General features: G+C 44.7%; 2 protein-coding genes and 1 pseudogene across 3 annotated transcripts; 2 read left to right on the top strand and 1 right to left on the bottom strand.

Moving 5' to 3' along the window:
- Positions 1-42: 42 nt before the first annotated feature.
- On the bottom strand, positions 43-2,051 carry LOC118372465 (elongation factor Ts, mitochondrial-like; annotated as a pseudogene).
- A 5,125-nt stretch (positions 2,052-7,176) lies between these two features.
- On the top strand, positions 7,177-12,473 carry endou (endonuclease, polyU-specific). Its single transcript, XM_035758386.2, has 9 exons — positions 7,177-7,344; positions 7,852-7,974; positions 8,561-8,689; positions 9,118-9,292; positions 10,517-10,722; positions 11,122-11,235; positions 11,373-11,479; positions 11,685-11,827; positions 12,028-12,473. The coding sequence occupies exons 1-9, from the start codon at positions 7,287-7,289 to the stop codon at positions 12,140-12,142; spliced, it is 1,170 nt and encodes a 389-aa protein (XP_035614279.1). The 5' UTR covers positions 7,177-7,286; the 3' UTR covers positions 12,143-12,473.
- A 6,406-nt stretch (positions 12,474-18,879) lies between these two features.
- On the top strand, positions 18,880-23,590 carry LOC118372470 (neurogenic differentiation factor 4-like). Of its 2 annotated transcripts, XM_052474597.1 has the most exons (3): positions 18,880-19,396; positions 20,544-20,691; positions 21,639-23,590. In XM_052474597.1, exons 2-3 carry the CDS (start codon positions 20,647-20,649, stop codon positions 22,674-22,676), a joined length of 1,083 nt encoding a protein of 360 aa, XP_052330557.1. In that variant the 5' UTR covers positions 18,880-19,396; positions 20,544-20,646; the 3' UTR covers positions 22,677-23,590. The 2 variants fall into 2 exon arrangements, with proteins under 2 accessions (XP_052330557.1, XP_035614280.1); XM_035758387.2 differs by lacking the exon at positions 20,544-20,691.
- The last annotated feature ends 2,085 nt before the right edge of the window (positions 23,591-25,675 follow it).

Genomic DNA, 25,675 nt, shown 5'->3' on the forward strand with positions numbered 1-25,675 from the left:
CAAAACATGTAAGGTCTTTGAGATGCTCTCCTCTCCCTTTCACTATGCCCCATCACTGCCCGCCTCCCAACACTGAACGCAAACAAAGTCCACAACTCAAGCCTCCTGCTCTGTCAGGTACTGGGCAACTGTCCTACTGGTGTGTCTCCGTGTCCCGACAGGGCAGGTCATCCGTGCTGCCCAGGGATATGGGGGCCTCTCCCACAACAGGATGCCTCAGCTTCCTCCCAGTGTGTCCTGCGCCCCGTCCTTGCCCCCCCTGGAACACCACGAGGGCGCCATATCGCCCATGGCCATGTCAGACTGGCCTGCCACGCCACTGTGGATGTAGTAGCTGATGTGCAGCCCACCGTCACCGCCCGCTTCACTGACATGTCTCACCCAGACAACCTGACAGGGGACGGGGCAGGAAATTACAGGAAACCACAACTTCACTAACAGAGCAGTCTTCCATTTCCAAACACTTTCAATCAAGAAATAATGCTGGAGATAGAGGCTCTCAAAGTTCAAATCAAGTAAACCCTCTTTGATACATTTAAAATCATATTTGAATAATGTTTGGGCTACTTTTATTAGTCACTCACCTACGGTAAGAGCCAGCTGATCAGCCAGAGAAGCACCTTCACCCAAGTTCAGTTTAGAGAGGTCTTCTGCTGCCAGGAGACACTGGAACAAACAAAGATAAATGCAATTTTACATATTCCAACAGGCATATTCGGGTGATGTGGCTACTGAGTGGGGGTGGTGTGGTGATGTGTTATACCTTCACGTATCCAGTGTGACTCTGGTTTTTACTGCGGTGGTGAGCCATGGTGGCAAACGCCACATCCTTCACCAGCTGCTGGAACCTCTCATTACGGGCAGAAAGTCTGTTTCACAGTTCACCTACAGCACACACAGACATGGAGGACATTGAGATACAGCTACATCTGATCACAGTGGAATTACTACTATATTTAAGTTTACACAAAAGCCTTTATCAAACTAAACAAAGTAAGATGACTATCAAACTTCATAACATTCAACTTAAATATTGCTTGCAGACAGCATTGAGGAGGATGAGTGATAGGATCTCATTGAGTGAATGAGATCTGCTTACCTCCAACATGACAGCAGCTTTGTCTCCTACAAACAGACTGATCTGCCCCTCCATGGCCCTCCTCCCCTCCTTTTGGGCCTTCTCATGTAACCATCTGTATGCCTTTGTTGGAGAAAAAGGGGGAATTACACATACACACTATCCTAAATATACATTACATTTAAGTCAGGGGTTGCCCAATCCTGGTCCAGGAGGCATGTAGTATGTGCAGGCCCTGCAGGGCAGGCTTTTGTTCCAGCCAAGCACTAAATCATAACATACTATTAACAACATTTTTCGTTAATGTTGGACTGGAACAAAATCTTGCACATTCACCACCTCTCCAGGACAAAGTTTGGACATCCATCCCTGCCATGCTTAGCCAGGGAGACTACAGACAGAAGACATGTTTACCTGTGTGATGTCATTATCACATTTTTCAATGATTTCTTGCAGTTAATAAACAGTGCTTGTGCATAGTTTCATAAGGAGAGCTTTCTCTGCAGCATTAATAATAATAATAATATATGCCATTTAGCAGACGCTTTTATCCAAAGCGACTTACAGTCATGTGTGCATACATTCTACGTATGGGTGGTCCCGGGGATTGAACCCACTACCCTGGCGTTACAAGCGCCATCCTGTGTGTAAAGACTGTACCTGCTGCAAATCAAAGCTCAACAAAGCTCCTTATGAAAGACGGAATGTTATTGAACCACGCCGGGTACTACAACGAGGGTTACATATGTAACCATGGTTATGTGAGCTATATGGACCACTCCAATATATTGGTATCACTCCGCGATGGAGGGATACATCCAAGGTGAGAATTTACAGATGTACTCCCGGTGCTGGGGTCCGCCCCTATATACACACTGTAGACCCCATGGCCGCGACACACGTTCTCTACATAATTTGAGGCGCCTCGAGCACCGTAGAGGATTGGAGTGATCCATATAGCACACATAACCATGGTTACAAATGTAACCTTCGTTATGTTTCACTATATTGGACCACTAATATATTGGTATACAGTGGGACAAAAAAGTATTTAGTCAGCCACCAATTGTGCAAGTTCTCCCACTTAAAAAGACGAGAGGCCTGTAATTTTCATCATAGGTATACTTAAACTATGACAGACAAAATGAGAAAAAAAATCTTAAAAATCACATTGTATGATTTTTAATGAATTTATTTGCAAATTATGGTGGAAAATAAGTACTTGGTCAATAACAAAAGTTTATCTCAATACTTTGTTATATACCCTTTGTTGGCAATGACAGAGGTCAAAAGTTTTCTGTAAGTCTTCACATGGTTTTCACACACTGTTGCTGGTATTTTGGCCCATTTCTCCATGCAGATTTCCTCTAGAGCAGTGATGTTTTGGGGCTGTTGCTGGGCAACACGGACTTTCAACTCCCTCCAAAGATTTTCTATGGGTTGAGATCTGGAGACTGGCTAGGCCACTCCAGGACCTTGAAATTCTTCTTACGAAGCCACTCCTTCGTTGCCCGGGCGGTGTGTTTGGGATCATTGTCATGCTGAAAGACCCAGCCACGTTTCATCTTCAATGCCCTTGCTGATGGAAGGAGGTTTTCACTCAAAATCCCACGATACATGGCCCCATTCATTCTTTCCTTTACAAGGTTCAGTCGTCCTGGTCCCTTTGCAGAAAAACAGCCCCAAAGCATGATGTTTCCACCCCCATGCGTCACAGTAGGTGTTGTGTTCTTTGGATGCAACTCAGCATTCTTTGTACTCCAAAGACGACGAGTTGAATTTTTAACAAAAAGTTATATTTTGGTTTCATCTGACCATATGACATTCTCCCAATCTTCTTCTGGATCATCCAAATGCTCTCTAGCAAACTTCAGACGGGCCTGGACATGTACTGGCTTAAACAGGGGGACACGTCTGGCACTGCAGGATTTGAGTCCCTGGCTGCGTAGTGTGTTACTGATGGTAGGCTTTGTTACTTTGGTCCCAGCTCTCTGCAGGTCATTCACTAGGTCCCCCCGTGTGGTTCTGGGATTTTTGCTCACCGTTCTTGTGATCATTTTGACCCCACGGCGTGAGATCTTGCGTGGAGCCCCAGATCGAGGGAGATTATCAGTGGTCTTGTATGTCTTCCATTTCCTAATAATTGCTCCCACAGTTGATTTCTTCAAACTAAGCTGCTTACCTATTGCAGATTCAGTCTTCCCAGCAGGGTGCAGGTCTACAATTTTGTTTCTGGTGTCCTTTGACAGCTCGTTGGTCTTGGCCATAGTGGAGTTTGGAATGTGACTGTTTGAGGTTGTGGACAGGTGTCTTTTATACTGATAACATGTTCAAACAGGTGCCATTAATACAGGCAACGAGTGGAGGACAGAGGAGCCTCTTAAAGAAGAAGTTACAGGTCTGTGAGAGCCAGAAATCTTGCTTGTTTGTAGGTGACCAAATGCTTATTTTCCACCATAATTTGCAAATTAATTAATTAAAAATCATACAATATGATTTTCTGGATTTTTTTCTCATTTTGTCTGTCATAGTTGAAGTGTACCAATGATGAAAATTACAGGCCTCTCTCGTCTTTTTAAGTGGGAGAACTTGCACAACTTGCACTCATAAGAGCACGCCTGCCCACCAGAAGGGTTCAGACGATCTTATCTTGCCTCGACCACTTTCGGCAGGGGGGGTATCTGACCTGACCTGCCCACACCTGCTGGGCTTGCTGTCGATGGCCTCATTGCTGATTCCCCTGGGCCTGCATCATCTCCGGCCTCTTCAACAGTTGTTCAACTCCCACCGGCTGCACCCGAAGCACCACCGTCACCGCCAGGTGCGGGTAACCGCTCAGGGCATTGTTGAGGTGGCACTGTCACTCCTTTCTCTCAGGTGGGGTGGAGATGCTGTTCGTGTGACCAAGGGCAGGTCAGCCAGCAGCTGTTGGCTACCCCTTTGGAGCGGCAGGCACATCACTCCACTAGAGCTCTGAGCTGTACTTCTGGCCCTGCGGTCATTCACCAGGGAAGACATGTCCTGGTGAGAACGGACAACACCACAGGGTGGACTGAGGTACCACCGACCATCTTATGACATGGGAGCTCCTTCTCTGTGCTCAGGGATGTCTAGCGTCTCTAAGCGCAACACACGTTCCTGGCATCCTGAATGTGGCAGCGGATATGCTGTCGAGGGATGGCCCGCCACCTTTGGACTAGAGCCTACATCCCAAGGTGGGGCAGCAGTTCAGTAGGGAGCAGGGGGACCTGTTTGCCTCCCTGGACAATGCACACTGCCCCCAGTGGTGCTCCATGTCGGAGCCACCAGGGCTTCTGGGCTTGGATGCTCTGGTGGCGATTGCTGACTCAGGCCGGGGAACTCTGTGGCATCCGAGACCGCACCGCCTCAGTCTATGGGCTTGGCCGCTGAACGGCACCAATAGTCCATGTTAGGACTACAGGAGAGTGTAATGAACACCATGCAGAGCGCAAAGGCACCAGCTGCAACCACAGCATATCAGTTGCGCTGGCGGTTGTTCTGCTCTTGGTGCACTGGTATTGAGGTTGTGCCCGAGTCATGTGGGGTGCAGTATGTCCTCCAATACCTTTGCAGCCTCTACACAGAGGGTATTTGGTCGCTATATCTGCCTGCCATGTGGGGTGGTTGGACAGGCCAATGGGGCGCCATCCCTTGGTCTCCAGGTTTATGAAGGGGGTTTGTCGCCTACGTCCAGCTAGGCCCCGCTCAATGGAGAGCTGGGATCTGGATGTGGTCTTGGCAGCTTTGGAAAAGCAGCCTTTCGAACCGTTGGAGTCTGCCTCCCGGAAACACCTCTCTATGAAGGTGGCTTTCTTGGTAGCGAATACTTCCATGAAGAGGGTGGGTGAGCTCCATGCTCTGTCGGTAGGTTCTGAGTGCTACTGGATGGACCCCGGTGGGAGGAGTATATTTCTCTGCCACAACCCTTCATTCCTCCCAAAGGTTCTATCAGACAGGCATGAGTCCAGTTCCGTGCCAATGAAGGCCACCCTCTGGGTGGGTGTCAGATGACTCTTCTTGTCGTTTACAGTAATGCCCAGCCCGTCGATGTGGGTCAGGAGCATGTCTCTGTTTGACAGGACCTGGGCCCTGATCGGGGCACAAATCAGCCAATCGTCCAGGTAATTGAGGATCAACAATCCTTGGGACGACAGAGGTGCCAGGACAGTGTCCATGCACTTTGTGAAAGTGTGGGGTGCCAAGGAGAGGCCGAAGGGAAAAACCATGAATTCCTAACCTGTCTCTTCAAAAGCGAATTGGAGATACTGCCAATGAGCTGGGTGAACAGGAACATGAATGTACGCATCCCTCAGGTCCAGCATCACAAACCACTGGTCCCTGGACATGGCTTGCAACACGAGGCTGGGGACAGCATGTGGAACCTCAGTACCTTCAAATACCCAGTTGTTACCCTCCGTCTTTTTTGGGACCACAAAATAAGTGTAGTAGAACCCACCTAGCTGTTCTGATGTCTCGATCCTGCAGATGGCACCGTTGTCCAGGAGTGAGGAGATCTCCAGCCTCAGGGTTTTCTTCAGGCCCCTGAAGGACGGGAGCCGGCACCGGAATTGGAGTCGTTACCCCTTGAGCATTGTGGACAACACCCAGGGGGACTCCACACCGTCCTCCCACTTTGCCCTTTGAGACCGGGTGAAGCTGCGGGGAAAAGGGTGTGTCAGAGATCTTGCCGGGGCCTGCCTCTCCTCTGGTAACCCGAGCGCCTGGGTCCCCCAGGCACATCCGTATGGCGGTGACGGTTGACAGGTTGTTGCCCCACAGCATGCTGTGCCCCTCCCCGCTGTCGTCCCCCCAGCTCTCCTGCAAGGCCTCGTGGAACTCAGCAGAGATGGGGACAGAAGAGTCCTCACTGTCCACACATTTTTCATTGAGCTGGGAAATGTCGCTATAGTTTTTGTTTAGCGCCATCTAATGTACTGGAATACATATCACACTTAGCACACAGGGCAGCACTTCTTTGGGATACAGTTTGATGGTACAAATCTGGTCTATTATTTTCGTTATTATATATCTTTTTACTTGTACTATAGGTTTTTTATTTTGAGAGATACTGTTTGACACATTGGCCTATACTGCTATGAGGTGCAAGTTGTTTACATACAGTGGGGCTCATTCTACACAGTGACAGGCCCCAACATCACAACATAAACCATTACATTGTATAGTATTTCCAAGGGCAAGATATGGCTGTGTCCCACTTACATTCACCCCTGTTGTAAGGCACGTGCCTATGGAGCTGAATGCAGAAACAGTTTTCCACTACGACATTGCACAATGGCAGCAGGTGTTCTGGATGTGCTACAGGCTGTACTGCAGAAACCATGGGAAGTGAACTACACCAGATGGCTGACGACCGAATATAACTGGCCCATTTCAGACTTGGAGTGGAAAGGTCCAGGAAAGGGAGTAGAACATTGTTTGCAGAAATATGTAGAAAGTGAGAGATCCACACAATATGTCAGTGTCTATGCATTATTATGCATAATGGACATAGTACCACATTTGAAATGGTTCAGACGTTTATATCATGATACAGTAATCCATTTATGAAGTTTATTAATATGCAATATGCATGAACGCAGACAAAAAATATGGCAGGTGTTTCTATAACACAACAGAATCTGATAAGATGCTATTTTAAAAACCAGACGTGTTCAACAGGTGTGAGTGTGTGAAATTTCTCTGTGCCTGTAGTATTCATTAACTCCGTCCCTCCTACATGTTAATACAAGTCCACTCTATATTTTTTTAGGAACGTTATAAACAACTCAGTTCTCCCATTCCCATGTCACCTCAGCATATTTGCACCATGTCAAACCTTTTGTATGGATGCATCACTAGCGTCCTTCCACATCAACCACTGAATAGGTCATAGTCATATGTTTTACAAAAAGCTTTCGTAACAAATGGGTTACAAATGAGGACACATTGGAAACACATTTGTGAACAGTATGTTCAAACTGGGTCTAACTAGTACAAATGCTATCCTCAAAATGTATTAGCTGCCAATGCTAACCCCAGATTACTGTACTTAAGATGATTGGAAGACTGACTATAGGGAGGAGCTTTCATGGATGCTAGAACTTCTGTTTGGCTCTGCTAACTTGCTATATAAGGAAATACATCTTTGGGACAGTGCACCTAGTTATTGGATCTTTGCTGGGCCATAATGAAGATCATTCTGCTTATCATTTTGCTTGTGACCCTGTTCTTTCAGGGGTACAGCAGTAAGTATGAGCCCTCCTCGGGGTGTTATGGGGCAAAGGATAATCTACTAGATAATTATTATTTTTTAACTTCATTAGTATCACTTGAAATTAAATGTAATATACCTGTTAGAATATAATATTATCATTGAGAGTAAGGCAGACCCTAACACAGCCTGTGAGTGCCATGGAGACTGTTGGTCTGACTATGAAAGCCTCTGTAAATGACAGTTACAGTAGCAACCCTCTCTGTCAGTTTATTTTTTATGAGTTAACTCCTTCAAAGCTGTGCTGAAAGTTATGTGTCATAGAATTAGTCTCCAACCGCATTCTAAGCGCTCCACCTTGTAAGTCAGATAGTAAGAATAGTTTATCATCCACTAGGAAATTATTGATTTGTTAATTGTCTCAAAGCCTAGTTAAAATGTGTATGAACTTGACCAAAATAGCCCAAACGAAGCACAGCGTAGTCTTTACATGTCAACAGAAGCAGGGTGTGAACTTTTCACTTTTGTTCCTTTTCTCCAGCTGGATCCACATCCTGCCAGGGCCGCTGTGACGAGAAGTACAACTCTCAGAACAAGTGCCACTGCAACTCCAAGTGCTCCCAGTATGACAACTGCTGCAGTGACTTCGAAGCCCTCTGTAATGGTGAGAGATGCCTGTGTCATTCTGATCTGGAGGCATGCAAACCATGTCCCTGAAACATATCCCACGGTCGACTACACCTAGGCACAGTTAGTTATTCATCTGTTATCTGTTTGAGCTGCCCTTCTTTCCATCTCGGAAAATTAACCACAACACCTGGTGAAATTCACATAGTGGTCGAAGTCAATCACAGTGCACCATTCAGATACTCCTGTATCATATGTGAAAGAGTCTTCACGACACAACCTTTGTGAACTAAGTAAAAATCAACATACTACATGTAGCTCAATATTAGACAATAGTCAGTCATTGGCATTTCTGATGGCTCACCACCAGTGTTTGAATCAGGGTGCCCTTAGTCTTTTTTACAGCTTGAGAATGCATTGGTGTGCTTGGCCAGTAGAGGTCATTGGTGTGCAATGTAAGGTGTTGCTCATCAAGCACAGCACAACAATCCTTATGCATAGCACAACAATCCTTAGGCTCTTTATGTGAAACACAGTACTCTGCAGTTGAAGTCCTAGCTTACACATTAATGTTAAAATGTAAATTGAAGCTAAAACATAATAATAATGACTTGTCCACTTAGCACCCGCTCCAGGATTGTCCTGCCAGGGCCGCTGTGGGGAGAAATACAACTCTCAGAACAAGTGCCACTGCAACACCAAGTGTGGAGACCACAACAACTGCTGCAGCGACTACACCTCCCTCTGTGGAAGTGAGTTAACTGTCACTCAAACTGTTACACCAAAAGTATTATATCCTTGGTATTTGTCCTGACGCACACTACTGTTCAAAAGATTGGGTTCACTCGGAAATGTCCTTGTTTTTAAAAGAAAAGCAAACATTTTTAAAAAATATTTTACTTTACTTTTAAAAACAAGGACATTTCTAAGTGACCCCAAACCTTTGAACAGTAGTGTACAAAATAACATTGTTTATGAGCCACAACAGCACTAAATCACCAAAATATTATTAAAGCCATGTCACTACTTCTCTATGTTACAGCAGTACAATGATTGTTAATGTAAACTGTTCCCCATGTCTCTGATACTGTTTGTTCTATGGGTGGTAGGCTATTATAGGTTCTATAGGTTCAATGGTGGTAGTCCCTAAAATAAAGTGTTCCTTTCACGTGTCTGTTAGGCTCTGGTGGTGGAGATGGAGGCAGTGACATCACTGATGCTGAGATCAAGTCTATGTCTGAGGCTCTGTATGCTCTGGACTCCAACAAGCCCTCTGCATCAGAGCTGATCATTGACTCCCAGGCCAGAGTGCCCAACTCCGAGACCAGCTCCCAGAACGACCTGTCCCCACGCCCGTGAGATACTTGCCTGAAAAAACAGTTATATTTTGTTTCTCTTTTCTCTTTCATTCTCTACGTCTCCATTTCCAACCACCTATTTGTTCTATTATTCCTTCTTCTGTCTCTCTCTTATATTATTTTTCTCTCTCTTTCTCCCTCCTTATATCTTCATCTTTCTTTCCCTGTCACTGTCCAACCTCCCCATACTCTCTGCCCGCTGCTCTATCTCTTCCTCTCTCTCTGACCTACAGTATAGATATACAGTACCAGTCAAAAGTTTGGACACACCTACTCATTCAAGGGTTTTTCTTTATTTTTACTATTTTATTACATTGTAGAATAACAGTGAAGACATCAAAATTATGAAATAACACATATGGAATCATGTAGTAACCAAAAGAGTGTTACACAAATATATTTTATATTTGAGATTCTTCAAAGTAGCCACCCTTTGCCTTGATGACTGCATTGCACACTTTTGGCATTCTCTCAACCAGCTTCATGAGGAAGTCACCTGGAATGCATTTCAAATAACAGGTGTGCCTTGTTAAAAGTTAATTTGTGGAATTTCTTTCCTTCCTAATGCGTTTGAGCCAATCAGTTGTGTTGTGACAAGGTAGGGGTGGTATACAGTAGATAGCCATATTTGGTCAAAGACCAAGTCATATTAGGGCAAGAACAGCTCAAATAAGCAAAGAGAAATGACAGTCTATCATTAATTTAAGACATGAAGGTCAGTCTTTGAAAGTTTCTTGAAGTGCAGTCACAAAAACCATCAATCGCTATGATGAAATTGGCTCTCATGATGACCACCACAGGAAAGGAAGAACAAGTTACCTCTGCTGCAGAGGATACGTTCATTAGAGTTAACTTGCACCTCAGATTGCAGCCCAAATAAATGCTTCACAGAGTTCAAGTAACAGACACATCTAAACATCAACTGTTCAGAGGAAACTGTGTGAATCAGGCTTTCATGGTCGAATTGCTGCAAAGAAACCACTACTAAAGGACACCAATAATAAGAAGAGACTTGCTTGGGCGAGAAACATGAACAATGGACACTAAACTGGTGGAAATCTGTCCTTTGGTCTGATGAGTCCAAATTTGCCATTTTTTGTTCCAACCGCCGTGTCTTTGTGAGACGCAGAGTAGGTGAACGGTTTATCTCTGCATGTGTGGTTCCCACCATGAAGCATGGAGGAGGAGGTGTGATGGTGTGAGGGTGTTTTCTTCCATTAGGTTGTTCAAGTTCCTGGACGAGGCGTCTCTGTTCTCCAAGCCATCGTATGCTGCCTTCGTGGCCCTGCTGGACAACTACGAGAGAAACACAGGCACCACAGAGGACTTCACCCCCCAGCAGCTGGCTGAGCAGGATACCTTCCTCAAGGAGGCCATGTCCAACACCGAGCTGGGCAGAGAGCTCTACGCCTTCCTCTTCACCAAGGGTATGGTAGTGTAGACATCTACTCTGTGGCCTACTGAGAAAACATAAACCAGTCTTTATATCATCATCAAGTCTCTAAGAGCCCGTCTATCATTAATATGCCATCACATACAGTACCTTCCTAGCTTGCACCTACAGTTCATGTTACAGTATATCTATGATACCACCCCTTCAAATTTGTATCTCAATATTGCTCACTATCTCTGATGATGTCCAAACATCTCCATGTAAAGAAGGTGTACCAAACTGGATTCAGCCCAGCTTGAACAAAAAAAGTGAATCAGGTGCTCGACTGAGGGACTTGAAAATCCCCAAAACATTCCATACTCCTGGAGTAAGGAATGCTGTTTGGATCTATCTCCATGTGTAATGTGTCAGTTTGCTGTTCTCTCTTCCCCAGGACGCTACAGCTCTGAGGAGGAGTTCCTCCATGACCTGAAGATGATGTGGTTTGGCCTCTACTCCCGCTACGCTGGCAAGATGGACTCCAGCGGCTTTGAGCACATTTTTGCAGGTATGATATGTATGTGTGTGTGTGTGTGTGTGTGTGTGTGTGTCTGTGTGTGTGTGTAAAAGTGTGGTGCGTATCTAGTTTTGTTAGTGTGCAAGCATATGTGTGTGTGTTTATAAAGTGAATGTATGTTATTCTAGGTGAGATAAAAGGTGGGAAGATATCTGGCTTCCACAACTGGCTCCAGTTCTACCGGTTGGAGAAACAGGGTCTGATTGACTACTACAGCCACAGCTTCGATGGACCTGTAAGCACCAAACAAACCATCACATTCACAACACAACTCTGCAATCATAACATAATCATAACACAAAGTCTCCAAAAATTGAGATTTGACTGAGACCTCTCTCTCTCTCTCTCTCTCTCTCTCTCTCTCTCTCTCTCTCTCTCTCTCTCTCTCTCTCTCTCTCTCTCTCTCTCTCTCTCTCTCTCTCTCTCTCTCTCTCTCTCAGTGGACTTCCTACCCTGATGTTCTGGGGATGCAGTTTATGTGGGATGGCTACTTCAAGCAGGTTGGTTCTTCCATCATTGGCTGCAGTCCTGAGTTCGACTTGGCCGTGTACAGTCTCTGCTACATCACCCGTCCAGGGAAACAGTGAGTACTCCATTTGTGTGTGTGTTCATTGGTTCATTCCTTTTTCATGATCTACCAAAGATGATGCACTCACAATACATCGCCATTGCTGTTCTGCACTTCCATCCATTTTGGAACGTGTGTCACGTGTCACACTCATTATGTGAGTGTGTGCTTGTTGCCATTTTATGTTATGTTTTCATCTGGTTTTCTGTGTGCAGGTGTAAACTGAGCCTGGGAGGGAAGCCACTGGTGATCCAGACCTACACCTGGGATAAATCCTCCTATGGGAATGGGAAGAAGTACATCGGCTCCGCCTTCCCTGCCACGCCCTAGAACTGAAGCACACAGTGGCCACTCAGCATTCAACAGTCTGTCATCCCATCCCACATCGAACTAAACCATGTCCAATTTTAGTCCTGATACGCAGGAGCATTTCAATCAGATCTTGTATTTGTAAAAGAGTCACATTTTTGTCAATGGGACAATTCATCCTAATTTAAGTTAATATAGTATGAATGTATTGTCTCACTATAAATGTAGGTGCAAAACATAGATGTTGTAATTTTACAATTTAGTAATTTAGCAGACGCTCTTATCAAGAGAGGCTTACAGTAGTGAGTGCATACATTTTGTAGTAATAAAGCAAAGGTGGCATACCATTCTATATTGGGACATTTTTGCTCATGATTATTTGTACAATTGGGATTATTTTTTCTCAAAGAATGAAGATTCTAATAAATCAGGTGAGCTCAAAAAGAAGTTCAGGTTGTAATGTTTTACAACCATATTTGCCAGAACATGTCCAAGATGATCAAGAATAGTCCAACACCAAGAAGTTAGTCAAGCAATGAAAACATGTGTAGGGTATGAGAATCCTATGCACTTCTGAGGGCAAGCTCAAACTATGCCCAACGGGGCTGAAAATGGGCATTTACACGCCCCTAGAGCCGGCACAATGGTGACACCCCACCACTAAAGCATGTATGTATATGACACAATCGCTTACTGTCTTACCCAAACAAAAACCAAATGCGGTCTCCTGCACCCCTCACCAACAAACAAATGTAAACGAATAGAAACAAAAACAGATTTAGCAGATCCTATTCTGCTTGACCTACTCCAAACAGTACCCACTAGCTAAACCTTTTCCTATCAGCTGTCCCACCCCAGCTGGGTGTGTGGATCTGCATGTGTGTAAGGCTGCTTCCAGCTGGGATGGGGAGATCGAGTTTACCCTTTCACTCATCCAGGGTGACTAACGGGATAAACTCTGGGTCTGCCGACGGAACAGGAGCACACGCTTGCATCCCTGTTTAAAGAAAGTATTAGAGGAGATGGATCTGCCTTAGATCCCATTGTCCCCCGGTATGTTAGCGTCCGTGCCAAGCGAGAACACAAGGCCAGTGACTTCATGCTAAAAACACCGCCTTTCAGGAATTCATCTGATTTGGACCTCCACAAACAGTCTCAGTCTCACATCAATTTGACAAGAAAGATTTTCTCTGTGAGGAATTTCTCCGGGTCAGTTTTGTCAGACCATGTTACATTTTCTGGGCAGGTGACTCTGCAAATTAGAAGAGTAAATGTCCTCTGTTTTTGAACCCAAGATGGAATCAAAATAAACCACACTGGGGCAAGAGAGAGAAAAATATTCAATTGTTTCTTTTGTCGCTCTTAAAACTTCATAATCTAATTATAGCTGGCCACCCGCCAACCCCTCCACACATAGCCCCCCAAATGGGCTCCCCCTGGCAGAACTACTAGCCACCTGACTTTTGTTTTGTAATTATATTATCCCGCTCTCTTTAGCGTGTCGTGGCTAATGGCTGAGCGGGATGGTCCAGCTGCCCACGCAGAAACAAAGCAGCTTACTGGGCCAGACAATGGGCCCGTGGAAAAGGGACGCCTGAAGGCGATCGGCCAATGAGCGCCCACCGCAGGGGGCCAAGGGAGGGTTAAGGGAAGGGTTAAGGGGGTTTGGGGTGTAGCTGGGGGGGTATCTATTTTTGTGGCCCCGTGGAGCAGCCTCATCAATAGAATGGTTGGTATAAAGACACATGGTCCAGATCACCAGAACGTTTAGGGCTTGGGATGGAGAGAGGTTCAAGTGTTGCTTAGTGGAACTTCCAAGCTGATCAGGGACCATGAAACTCAGAGTAACTTTCATTCTCTGGAGGTTTGTTTGTCTTTCTGAATGCTCTATAATTAACAATATGATGAGCCTATTGTCGTCCCTATTCAGAACATTAAAAGTATTTGAAGATAATTTAGGTAATGGGACAGTGAGGGCCACAAGTATTATGTGAAGTGGTGATTGTGATATGTTACTGTCAAATAAAATGTGAAAGAAAATCAATTTTACACATAGCATAATTGTAATAGCATAATTTCTGATATGTGATATTGTGAATAAAAGCATTTAAAACTTAGGCCTAATTATAATTACACATGCAGTCTTTCCAGACCAATCACGACCCCCAATCCCCAACCCTCCACCAACACACACACGCGCACACACACGCGCACAAACACACAAGCACAAACGTGCGCTCTCCTCCTGCCTCATTGGGGTATTGGGATCTCTCATAGGACTCCCAGTCTGACAGATGGACACAGCCCCCTCTCCCCACTGTAATTGTAAACAGGACTGCTGGGGATTCAGGAAGAGGTCGTGTGCCTAGGGGGTGTATGTGTGTGTGTGTTTGTGTGTTAGAGAGTGGGGATTGTGCTCTGCTTTCTGCAGCTGAAGCCGCTGCCCTCTCAAGCAAACATACAAACATACCTACACAAGGTGAGTAGGGAGGGTCCTTAGGGATCAATGTTAGGTCAGATGAGAAGTGCTGAGCAACTATCAGATAGTTAATGAGAGAAAATGGGGGAGAGGAAGGAAGTATGAGCCATCTGTCAGAGAAGTTCATAGTGCATGACCAACACTAAGGGGACCAGGGGACATGACAGCAATCATAGATACCTTTTTACCACTTGTGACATAGGGATATTTATCCTGCTTTATTTTGCTCCAGGTTTATTCTGCTCCAGATAAATTAAGTCTTTATTTTCTCTTAATCTGTGTTACCCATAGTTTTCTCAGGTGTCTGCCAAAGTGAGGCTATTTGGAAGCGTGAGGCCTCAGATAGGATATTTCCAGGTTATACCCACTCTGGGGAAGAGCAAGGCCTGGCTAAATTATTCCCATTCTGGGTTGCAGGTGTGGAGTAGGACAGGCGGGACCCAGGGGGAGGTGAGGGAGATTGGCGGGGAGGGGGGTTCGGCTGGGGAGTGTGAGACACATCCATTGGGTGCACAGACAGGCCCCCATGCAACCCCTCACTCCCCACCTCTCCAACATGAGCACATGTGATCATTTTTCTCATGGGATGGTAGCACTTCCCTCAATGTCTTTCTATCTGTCCCTCACACAATCACACACTGTATCTATTGAATGTAAAGTCTATACAGACACAGAAACGTGTTTTCATGGATGCCAAGGGAAGACAGGCCTCCCCCCAAAAATGGATGAAGAAAACGGAAAAGACATACATACTAAATCATTTGTCTTTCGTCTGTCTCTCTGTGTTTCATAAATGTCCTTCGATTCGAAAGAGGCTGAATGTACACTACCGTTCAAAAGTTTGGGGTCATTTAGAAATGTCCTTGTTTTTAAATAATACCCGCAAAACACCAGTCTCAACGTCAATAGTGAAGGGGCGACTCCAGGATGCTGGCCTTCTAGGCAGAGTTGCAAAGAAAAAGCCATATCTCAGACTGGCCAATAAAAATAAAAGATTAAGATGGGCAAAATAACACAGACACTGGACAGAGGAACTCTGCCTAGAAGGTCAGTATATCCCGAGTCGCCTCTTCACTGTTGATGTTGAGACGGGTGTTTTACGGGTACTATTTAATGAAGCTCTCAGTTGAGGACTTGTGAGGCATCTGTTTCTCAAACTAGACACTCTAATGTAGTTGTCCTCTTGCTCAGTTGTGCACCGGGGCCTCCCACTCCTCATTCTATTCTTGTTAGAGCCAGTTTGTGCTGTTCTGTGAAGGCAGTGGTAAACAGCGTTGTGTACGAGATCTGCAGTTTCTTGGCAATTTCTCACATGGAATAGCCTTCATTTCTCAGAACAAGAATAGACTGCCACGTTTCAGAAGAAAGTTCTTTGTTCCTGGTCATTTTTAGCCTGTAATTGAACCCACAAATGCTGATGCTCCAGAAACCCATCTAGTCTAAAGAAGGACAGTTTTATATTGCTTCTTTAATCAACACAACAGTTTTCATATGTGCTAACATAATTGCAAAAGGGTTTTCAATTAGCCTTCTAAAAGGATAAACTTGGATTAGCTAACACAACGTGCCATTAGAACACAGGAGTGATGGTTGCTGATAATGGGCCTATGAACTTACCCTACATTATTCATCTCATATGCATACGTATATACTGTACTCTACATCATCGACTGCATCCTTATGTAATACATGTATCACTAGCCACTTTAACTATGCCACTTTGTTTACTTTGTCTACATACTCATCTCATATATATATACTGTACTCGATACCATCTACTGTATGCTGCTCTGTACCATCACTCATTCATATATCCTTATGTACATATTCTTTATCCCCTTACACTGTGTATAAGACAGTAGTTTTGAAATTGTTAGTTAGATTACTTGTTGGTTATCACTGCATTGTCGGAACTAGAAGCACAAGCATTTCGCTACACTCGCATTAACATCTGCTAACCATGTGTATGTGACAAATAAAAATGGATTTGATTCGATTTGATTTGATTTGTAGATATTCCATAAAAAATCTGCCGTTTCAAGCTGTAAAAGTCATTTACAACATTAGCAATGTCTCCACTGTATTTCTGATCAATTTGATGTTATTTTAATGGACAAAAACAAGGACATTTCTCACTGGGGAAAGCACTCTGTCGCAGTACTTTAGGTGTAGCCCAACTATCTGATGCTGTCTGGTCAAAAAGAGTATGACATTGTTGCTGCACATAACTAGCATTGAATGCAAGGGAAGCCAGCGAGCATTTGGCCTCCCTTGATTAAAATAAAAGTATAAAAAAATTGCCAATTAGCAGTGAGCTAAACTGAGTGAGCTCAGCTGTGAATGGTCCTGGCTCACCAAAAGAAGGTGTCATGGGAAGTCAGCTTGGATTTGGCTTCACACCAATCACATCACCAGAATCCAAACGTCATTGAAATAAAATACAAATATTGTTGCATCTCGTTGTGTCGTTGTCCTCCGGTGGCTAGCTAGCTAAAATTGTCGCTTTCCTAAATCAGCCATGGATTGAGATAGGGATTTGAGATTTTAATTCTCCATACTGGCTAATGATTATAAAGATGATTTTGATCCAACCATGAATTCATACATTGTGCCCCTGGACTGAGAGAATGGAAGTTCAATATGTAGCTAGATGTAGTAGGCCTGGCACATCATTGCCCATGTAAGGAAGTCAGGCTAGCAAGCATTTTTGCCAGGTATCCTAGGACACCAAAAACTAAAAGTGTGTACTGTAAGACAGTATCATAAACCATTTAGGCAACATGAAAGGGGAGTATGGATTTGCTGGCATCTCTCTACAACTCAACTAGTGTGAGTCAACATGTTTTTGTTCTACTTGCACACACACACACACACACACACACACACACACACACACACACACACACACACACACACACACACACACACACACACACACACACACACACACACACACACACACACACACACACACACACACACACACACACACACACACACACACACACACACACACACACACACACACACACACACACACACACACAGAAATCAGTACCATGGACAGCCACAACATATTTAGCTTATGATGATTGGACTAAATCGTTTTTGGTATATTTTAGTTGCCACTGTATTAGACTAAGCATAGGTGATTAGATGATGTTGAAGTTGAAATGGTGCTGGATTAGTGGAGGCAGCGAATGTTTTCTTTGTGACTTGTGGTAACTCTCCTTTGTTCTAAATCAATAGTTTAGCAGTCCGGAAATATTGGAAAACTTAACTTGTTTGACCATGCTGTAGGTCATGTAACTGTTTGTCCACAAAGCATGCAATATGCTTTGTGGACTTCAGGAAGGTTGTTGAATTTATTCTGTCACTTTGTCTTCTTATTGTCTCGGCCTTAGGGCTGCCTAAATACTGTATCATGGTGTCAAGGCATATGAACTAACAGGTTACACTGCAAATCTTAATAGCAGAAAGCATTTTGTCTGCAGTTTTCGGTTTGGCTATTTGTTTCAAGTGTATGTGGCGGTTCGAGCTTGTATGACGCCTGGGTGAAACACCCCTTCAGCGCCCGCACCCTCCCCCGTCCGTACCCGGGGGCGCCCCGTGCCCATGTCGCTCGTACCTAAATCCGCTACTGATTTTGTATTAGTCTATAAATACATGTCTTTGCCAAAATTCTTCATCTCTCCTATGTCTTATTCGACTAGTATTTCTGAAAGTGTAAGGATAATAATTCAGCCATAGTTCTGAAATGTTTATTGCTTGCCAACATTTTACTCCCTCTGTTTAATTTAACACACATACATTAATTATTCATTTCGGTTGCCTATCCTGACGTGAAGTTCGTTCTATGGAAAGTATGTGACTCTGATGTGTGTCACAGAAAGTATTTGACTCTAGCCACAAAATTAAGGAAATGATAGAGGGGTGGGGGGGTTCTGTCAGGTGGGAGATTTTCGGCCCAACACTGGCACCCAAAACGAGTGGGCACCTATTCAGTCCAAGTTAAGCAATGTGCACAATTAATAGCCCACTTGTACCGAAACAGCCTGCCTCCATTCGGTTAGTTTCACTAAGGCACAGCGCATGTCCCGTCTCGCGAGGGGTGTCTCTGGAGCCCTATTTAATGAGCGTTATTGGGTGCAATGAGCGCACGCCGGACGCCAATATTTGCTCAGCACACCAGGATGGAATGGCGCGAACACTGCTCATGCGCAACCGCAAACTCTCTTAATCGGTTAAACTCATTATACAGAGCGTGCCGCTCCATCTCTCTATGCAAAAGTTGCGCTGCTTATTTTGTCGAAACAGACTGATGATACAAACAATACAAAACTAAAAACGATTGCAACGATGAAAATATTCTAATGTAGATAATGTCACGAGCTATAAGAGTTCAGGCCTACAGGCTATCAATCTAATCAAAGCTGGTTAACTATTTTTGTTAACGATCACGGGCCGCCCACGCGCGCTCTCGAGAGCAGATGAATTGGATGCGAGAGGATGAGAGAGTTAGAGGAGGAGCCTGTGCATGGGGTCGGAGCCTTAAACACCGGACCCCGGCCGGGTGACCCGCAGAGATGCTACACTCTGGGATGGAACACTGACAACAACTGTATAGGAGACGCAGGGGAGAAAGTTAATAAAGACTGAGTGCTTTAGGCTAGTTGATGGATAGAACGTTTTACTCCCTGTAGAAAGGTGAGATAGTAGTAACCTATAGACTACGCCTGCTCAACAGCCAACAAGAACACACAGGAGGTCCTTAGGAGCGTTATTTCAAACAGCAGGTAGGCCAACCTCATCTTTCTCATTTTAATTAATGTCAATGTTTTACTCTCATAGGATAATCGTGTAATTTGAATAGCATAGCCCTATTGAATATTAAAATATTTGGATCATGTTTATGTGAAGTTGTCCATTTATACATTGGTAGGGTAATAGGTTATGATTTGATTTTTCGAAATGTTGGGTTAGGTTATGCTAAATAACAGGAATGAGGCATACAGCTGCAACTGTGTTAAGGCATTATAGGCTACAGACATGAATACATTGTTATAATCGATTATCTAATTTAGGATTCCAAAAACTGTGACATGATTATCAGACACTAGGTTTACTGCTCCTAAAATGTGCCTGGCATAATCTTAACGGGAACATTTTATCAGGTGTAAACCTATACTTAAATCCGTAATTATTTATACAAAGACAGTTACCCCACCAGCTCGTCATGCTTCAGAATCACTTTGGTCATAAGATTGTTGCTATAAAGATGGTCCAAATGGCTAATTAAGTGTACGAAATTATGCTATAGGTTATCATTCAGCAAGCTAAATTATGATCCGGAATAAACATCTATGACACACACAGTTGTGGACAAATTTCTTAAAACCAATAAATAGTTTCAAATAGGCCTATAGGTCAGCATCTAATAGGCTCAATAATACAATTCATTTTCCACAATGTTCAAAATATGGGCAGACCTACAATGAAAAGTCCTAATGAATCCTATCCTGAATCCTAATGAATCATTACCGTAACCATAAACACAGAACACAATCAGCCGAGTACAATTTGTCGCAGAGTTATACTGTACATGAATTATTCTGCGTTCCCTGTCACTGATCCGGGAATGTAGTCTAACCTTGAGTTAATCCCATGTTGCCGCTTCATCCACGGAGGGAGCAAATCCCGCAATGGCCCAGATTGAGAGTCCATCCCGGAGCCCGTCGCGACCTAAAAGCCTGGAATTACAGAGTTTAGAAGTCCCCCGAGATCAAGTTTCCCCTCGGATTAAAACCCTCTAAAACCTTTTTAGGGGGAGGGTACGGGTTTGATTCGGGGTACATTTGTTTTTAATGGTTTAAACGCTCATAGGCAGACTGTGTATCCTACAGGCTCATAGCCATTCAGTAACATGTTGATCCTCATGTGCAGTATAATCCCTTCATTAGCGGTGATTGACACCTGAAGCACGAGAGCGGCAGGACCTGAGCAGGAGAGAGTAGCACTATAGGAGCTGTCCACTGTCCACGTGACCATGGTGCTGAATTTTTTTCTTCGTCACTTGCTTCGTAAACAACAGGTGTGGGCTAACAGTGAAATGCTTACTTAAGGCAACAATGCATAGAGAAAGAAAATTGAGAAATAATAGAAAAATGTAACACTAATCCTTGTAGGCTAATCAAATCACATTTTATTAGTCCATACATATATTTAACAGATGTTATTGCAGGTGTAGCGAAATGCTTGTGTTGCTAGCTCCAACAGTACAGCAATATCTAACAATACACAACAATACACATAAAGTGTAAAAGTAATTTTAAAAAGTAAAAGAATGGAATTAAGAAATATAGAAATATTAAGATGAGCAATGTGGGAGTCCACGGTATATATATATATATATAATGTGATGGGATGGGATGTATAGTCAATATGGATATACTATGTAGTATATCTGAAGTATTACATATGACAGCAGCATGCTTCAGGAGAATCATCAAACTAAAAATCCCTAAAATATTCAAAGAACCCCCAATGTACTGTTACAAACTGGTCATTAAGGCCTTAGCTTAGATAATTGCTCACAGTCTTAAGTAGATTGTAGAGTAAGCAGGCTGAGGCTATAGTCCTGACCTAATCTCATGGACAGACTAGTAAACATACAACCAAATTACCCAAGATTTTAGTTCTGGGTTAACGAAGATCAGTCATGACCTAGCTCTCATCTCATCTTAAGACTAGTCGGCCACACAAGGTCAGTAGAACTCATTAGGCTGCGGGACAAGACTGCTATAAATAGACTGGTCCTGGTCTGGTCCTCAAAACCAGCTAGGGTCAATGTCCCAGCATCTGTTGGTCTACACAGTCAAAGAAAACCTACTCTCAATTCACTTAGCTTTGGAAAGTATAGACAAAACATGTAAAAGGGTAGAGTTGTGATAAGCCTCATTTGGCCTCAAAATCTTCATAAAAAAATTGTATATGTTAAGGTCAAAACTGTTGCTAATGTTAGTGTGTTTTCGTTTCCAGGAGACCATGATGGCCAAGTTGTACGGGAGGCCCAGCGAGGGGGCGGAGCTAGTCAGTTCTCTGGAGTGGATGGATGATGACGTGAGCTCCCCAGACGGAGATGAGCCAATCACAGCAAACCGCTACAGACCGGGTGGAATGGGCCACCTGGGCAGGGAGCTGGGCAGTGAGGACATGGAGGAGGATGAAGAGGAAGGGGAAGAGGAGGACCATGGAGACGGGAACGCTCCCAAACGCAGAGGGCCCAAGAGGAAGAGGATGACCAAGGCCCGGCAGGAGCGCTTCAAGGCACGGCGTGTGAAGGCTAACGCCCGGGAGCGCTCGAGGATGCATGGGCTGAACGACGCTCTGGAAAATCTGCGCAGCATCATGCCCTGCCACTCTAAGACCCAGAAACTGTCTAAGATCGAGACCCTGCGGCTGGCCCGCAACTACATATGTGCCCTGTCTGAAGCCCTGGAGGGGGACCAGTCAACGGAGAGCAGGGCCTTTATGGAAACCCTGTGTAAAGGCCTCTCCCAGCCTACCAGCAACCTGCTGGCTGGCTGTCTGCAGCTGGGGCCTGGGGGGCATATCGAGGAGAGGCCTGAAGACAGGCATGGGGGGAGAGGAGGACCCACAATCCTGGGAGGGGTGGGGATGGCCGTTGGACCAATCAGCTACTCCTCCCCCGGCCTGCCCAGCCCGCCTTACGGCACACTGGACTCCGCCCACCTACTCCACCTGAGAGGGATGAAGGGAGGGGCTTACGAGAGCCACTCCCCTAATGACTGTAACAGTGGGGTAGGCACCCCTCCCTACGATGGCCCCCCCACGCCCCCGCTCAGCATTGGCAGTAACCTAGTGCTCAAGCAGGAGTCCTCGCCCCACTATCTTCCCCCTCACCACTACCCCCCCTCCTCCATCGGCCTGACAGGCCCCCAGGGACAGGTTTTGTACCAGAGCGCCCGCTACCAGGTGCCCCTGGAGATGCCCTATGATTCATACCGCTCTCCTCACATGGCACCCCCACAGATGGGCACTGTCTATGGGGATTAAGGCGTAGAGAGGACAGATGGGGCAGATGAGACTCTCCCCAATAACACACTTCCCCAACTGGCTCCATCTTGACCAATGACTGAGATGTTGGGAGAAATCTGACTTTGATATGAGAGACCCATCTTAGTACTAAACACTGTGAAACCAGCCCATCGTTGTGAACAACTGGGTAGTTACTTAGTAAAAAGTAGAAAGTGGATTGTTGTTTACATTTGTGTACTGTAAAGGTTAGTGCTCAACACTGTCAAAATCAGCTCATGATTGACATTAAACCGCTTGTTTGCTGTGGTTGTTTCTGAACACCAATTAAGCTAAAAGTCACCTCACTACTTGACCATTTCCAAGGGATTCACAAGAGGAGTGCGTCCTATAGGTGGAAAGGCTGACTTGAAGAAAGACCTCAACTTGAGCACTTCTGACCAGCACTCGGAACATGAAACACATCATTCACATGCATTTATTTATTCTCTAATGTAATATTTATATGAACTGCTGTTAGTCATTTTGTGTCTATCCTTTATATATGTGTTTGGTCTTGGCCTTCTCTACTTGTGCTGTCCCTGTTACATTGTTGACTGACTCTGATAGTGTATCTGTTTTCTCTCTTCTGTGTCCATTTCTCCTTTGTGGTCAGTTATTCCCTGTTACACACGGAAAAATATTCTCATATATATTGCTAGTGTAGCTGAGGACCAGAGAGAAAACTGCCCATGAGGAAGTGAGAAATGTCTGCTGTTGTAATGACAAGAACAAATATCAATTACAAAATCTGATCACGGTGTAACTTATTAGAGATATCATTCTGTTCAGACACTTTCTCCATTTTGCCAAATATAAAAAAATGCAAAAATGTTCCTCAAGATGATTACCTTTGGATTGAATTTTTGAACAAAAACGTTATCCATTAAAACCATTTAAACTAAGTTTTCTGTTTGAAATTCTATAAGTGGGTTTGCTTTAATGAATCAGTCTTGCTATGTCGAAAGACAGTCAAGGACCAACTGCTGCAATTATGGTGGTTGTGGGTAGTGGGTGGCAGTGATATGTAAGAGGTTGTGAGACACAATGAGAGAGGTGAGAGGGAGCAGAGAAGATGACGGGACGGGACTATGTTTCTAATGAGAGTACTTCAGTGACCACTGTTATTATGCTACCACCCCCTGACACACACACACACGCACGCACGCACACACGCACGCACGCACACACGCACGCACACACGCACGCACGCACACACGCACGCACGCACGCACGCACGCACGCACGCACGCACGCACACACACACACACACACACACACACACACACACACACACACACACACACACACACACACACACCCCTCTAGGCCTAGAGAGACATGAAACATGGAAAATGGAGTTTGGTTGTGAAATGGCCAGCGTGGGTCCATTGTAAACGCAGCCTGTTCTTTCTCTTGACCACTGACCCTGCATTATGCTGAGGTTGCTGGCTCTGGAGGGAAAGACAGCTGGGAGAAACTGAGGGGATGGACATTTCTCTGACGGGCATCTAGGGAGCCAAATGCAGGGGAGGGTGAGCTACACCCCCTCATATCCCCGCCTCCAAACAATCCCATTCCTCTTCATTAATTATTGGAATGACACATAACTTTACACACACGCACGCACGCACTTGCACACACACACACACACACACACACACACACACACACACACACACACACACACACACACACACACACACACACACACACACACACACACACACACACACACACACACACACACACACACACACACACACACACACACACACACACACACACAAAACATAGACTGGTGGAAGATGGTGATGCAGCAAGTGCTGTTCTCATTTGACAAGGGTTTGTGTGTATTTATTGGGGGTGTGTTGCTGGGAATACATTATTCAGAATCTGACCGACATTTAAAAATTGAAACCTCTAAAAAGCTGTGGGTTTCTCAAGAAGACAAAAGAGGTTATCGTGGGTTCCACTGTTGGTTATCTTTTCTAGCTACATTCAACATTCAAAACCGTAAGCTGATGAATGGAACTAAAACCTGGCAACAGTATTAGAGAAGGTGGAAATAAATAGTCATGCCTAGTCCAAGAGTAATTTACTACGTCCAGACATACAGTATATAGTTGAATACAGCCAGGGAAGGTTTAGCATCTTACCCCAGTTAATCACCCCCACTATGACTGGAATGGAATAAGTGGAATGGTATCAAATACTGGTGTTTGATGCCATTCCATTTGTTCTGTTCTGGCCATTATAATGATCTGTTCTCCCCTCAGCAGCCTCCTGTGAATTCCACTCTATTTTAGCTTACAGTACCTGAGTATGTCTAATTCAATGATAATGTCCAGGCTTTATCACAGGACTGTTATGTAGAGGCACATGTGCTCTGATTCAGGCTCAGGGTGTGTGACCTGTAGCTACTTCCCAGGAGAGATGGAGAGATGGAGAGAGGGTGAGAGGGTGAGAGGTAGAGGGAGAGAGAGAGAGAAAACAAAGAGAGAGAGAGAGAGAGTCTCTGCTCACTCTTCCCTGAGAGACACGATGTCATTATCACTAACAGTGGAGTCCATCTGCCCTCACACTCAGTGTATAGAGATCTTAGACCTCTAGTGAACAAATATTTTATACAGAGCAGACAAAATATATTATACTATACCTTTATTGTTTGTCTCACAGAGAAATATCAACAGACAAGCCCTCTTTATTTTCTTTCACCTGTTCAACACTCCAACTCTACCCCTATCCCCTCTTCCTACCCTCCACTTCATCTCTCATCTCTTTCTCCATCTTTTGTTTTAGCTACACTAATCCATCGGCTGGCTCTTAATGAAAGAGTGGATGTGTGGAGGCTGGATTGTAGTAGGATAAAGGTTGGTGATTAAGGTGGCTGGCCTCATAGGGCAGGCAGGCTTTCCTCACTGAGTCGCTGTTATAATAATCCTGTACAATTCAACTGGGCTCAGTTCTCTCTCTTTCCC

This window comes from Oncorhynchus keta, chromosome 21 (genome assembly GCF_023373465.1).
Source record: "Oncorhynchus keta strain PuntledgeMale-10-30-2019 chromosome 21, Oket_V2, whole genome shotgun sequence".
Classification (NCBI taxonomy): Eukaryota; Metazoa; Chordata; class Actinopteri; order Salmoniformes; family Salmonidae; genus Oncorhynchus; species Oncorhynchus keta.

Excerpts from the sequence above, each read along its gene's own strand:
- LOC118372470 (XM_052474597.1), top strand. The coding sequence starts at position 20,647 with ATGGTGCTGAATTTTTTTCTTCGTCACTTGCTTCGTAAACAACAG. Across the intron at positions 20,692-21,638 it reads ACTTGCTTCGTAAACAACAG|GAGACCATGATGGCCAAGTT; the intron begins GTGTGGGCTAAC and ends TTTCGTTTCCAG.
- endou (XM_035758386.2), top strand. The coding sequence starts at position 7,287 with ATGAAGATCATTCTGCTTATCATTTTGCTTGTGACCCTGTTCTTTCAG. Across the intron at positions 7,975-8,560 it reads CTTCGAAGCCCTCTGTAATG|CACCCGCTCCAGGATTGTCC; the intron begins GTGAGAGATGCC and ends TTGTCCACTTAG. Across the intron at positions 10,723-11,121 it reads CGCCTTCCTCTTCACCAAGG|GACGCTACAGCTCTGAGGAG; the intron begins GTATGGTAGTGT and ends TCTCTTCCCCAG.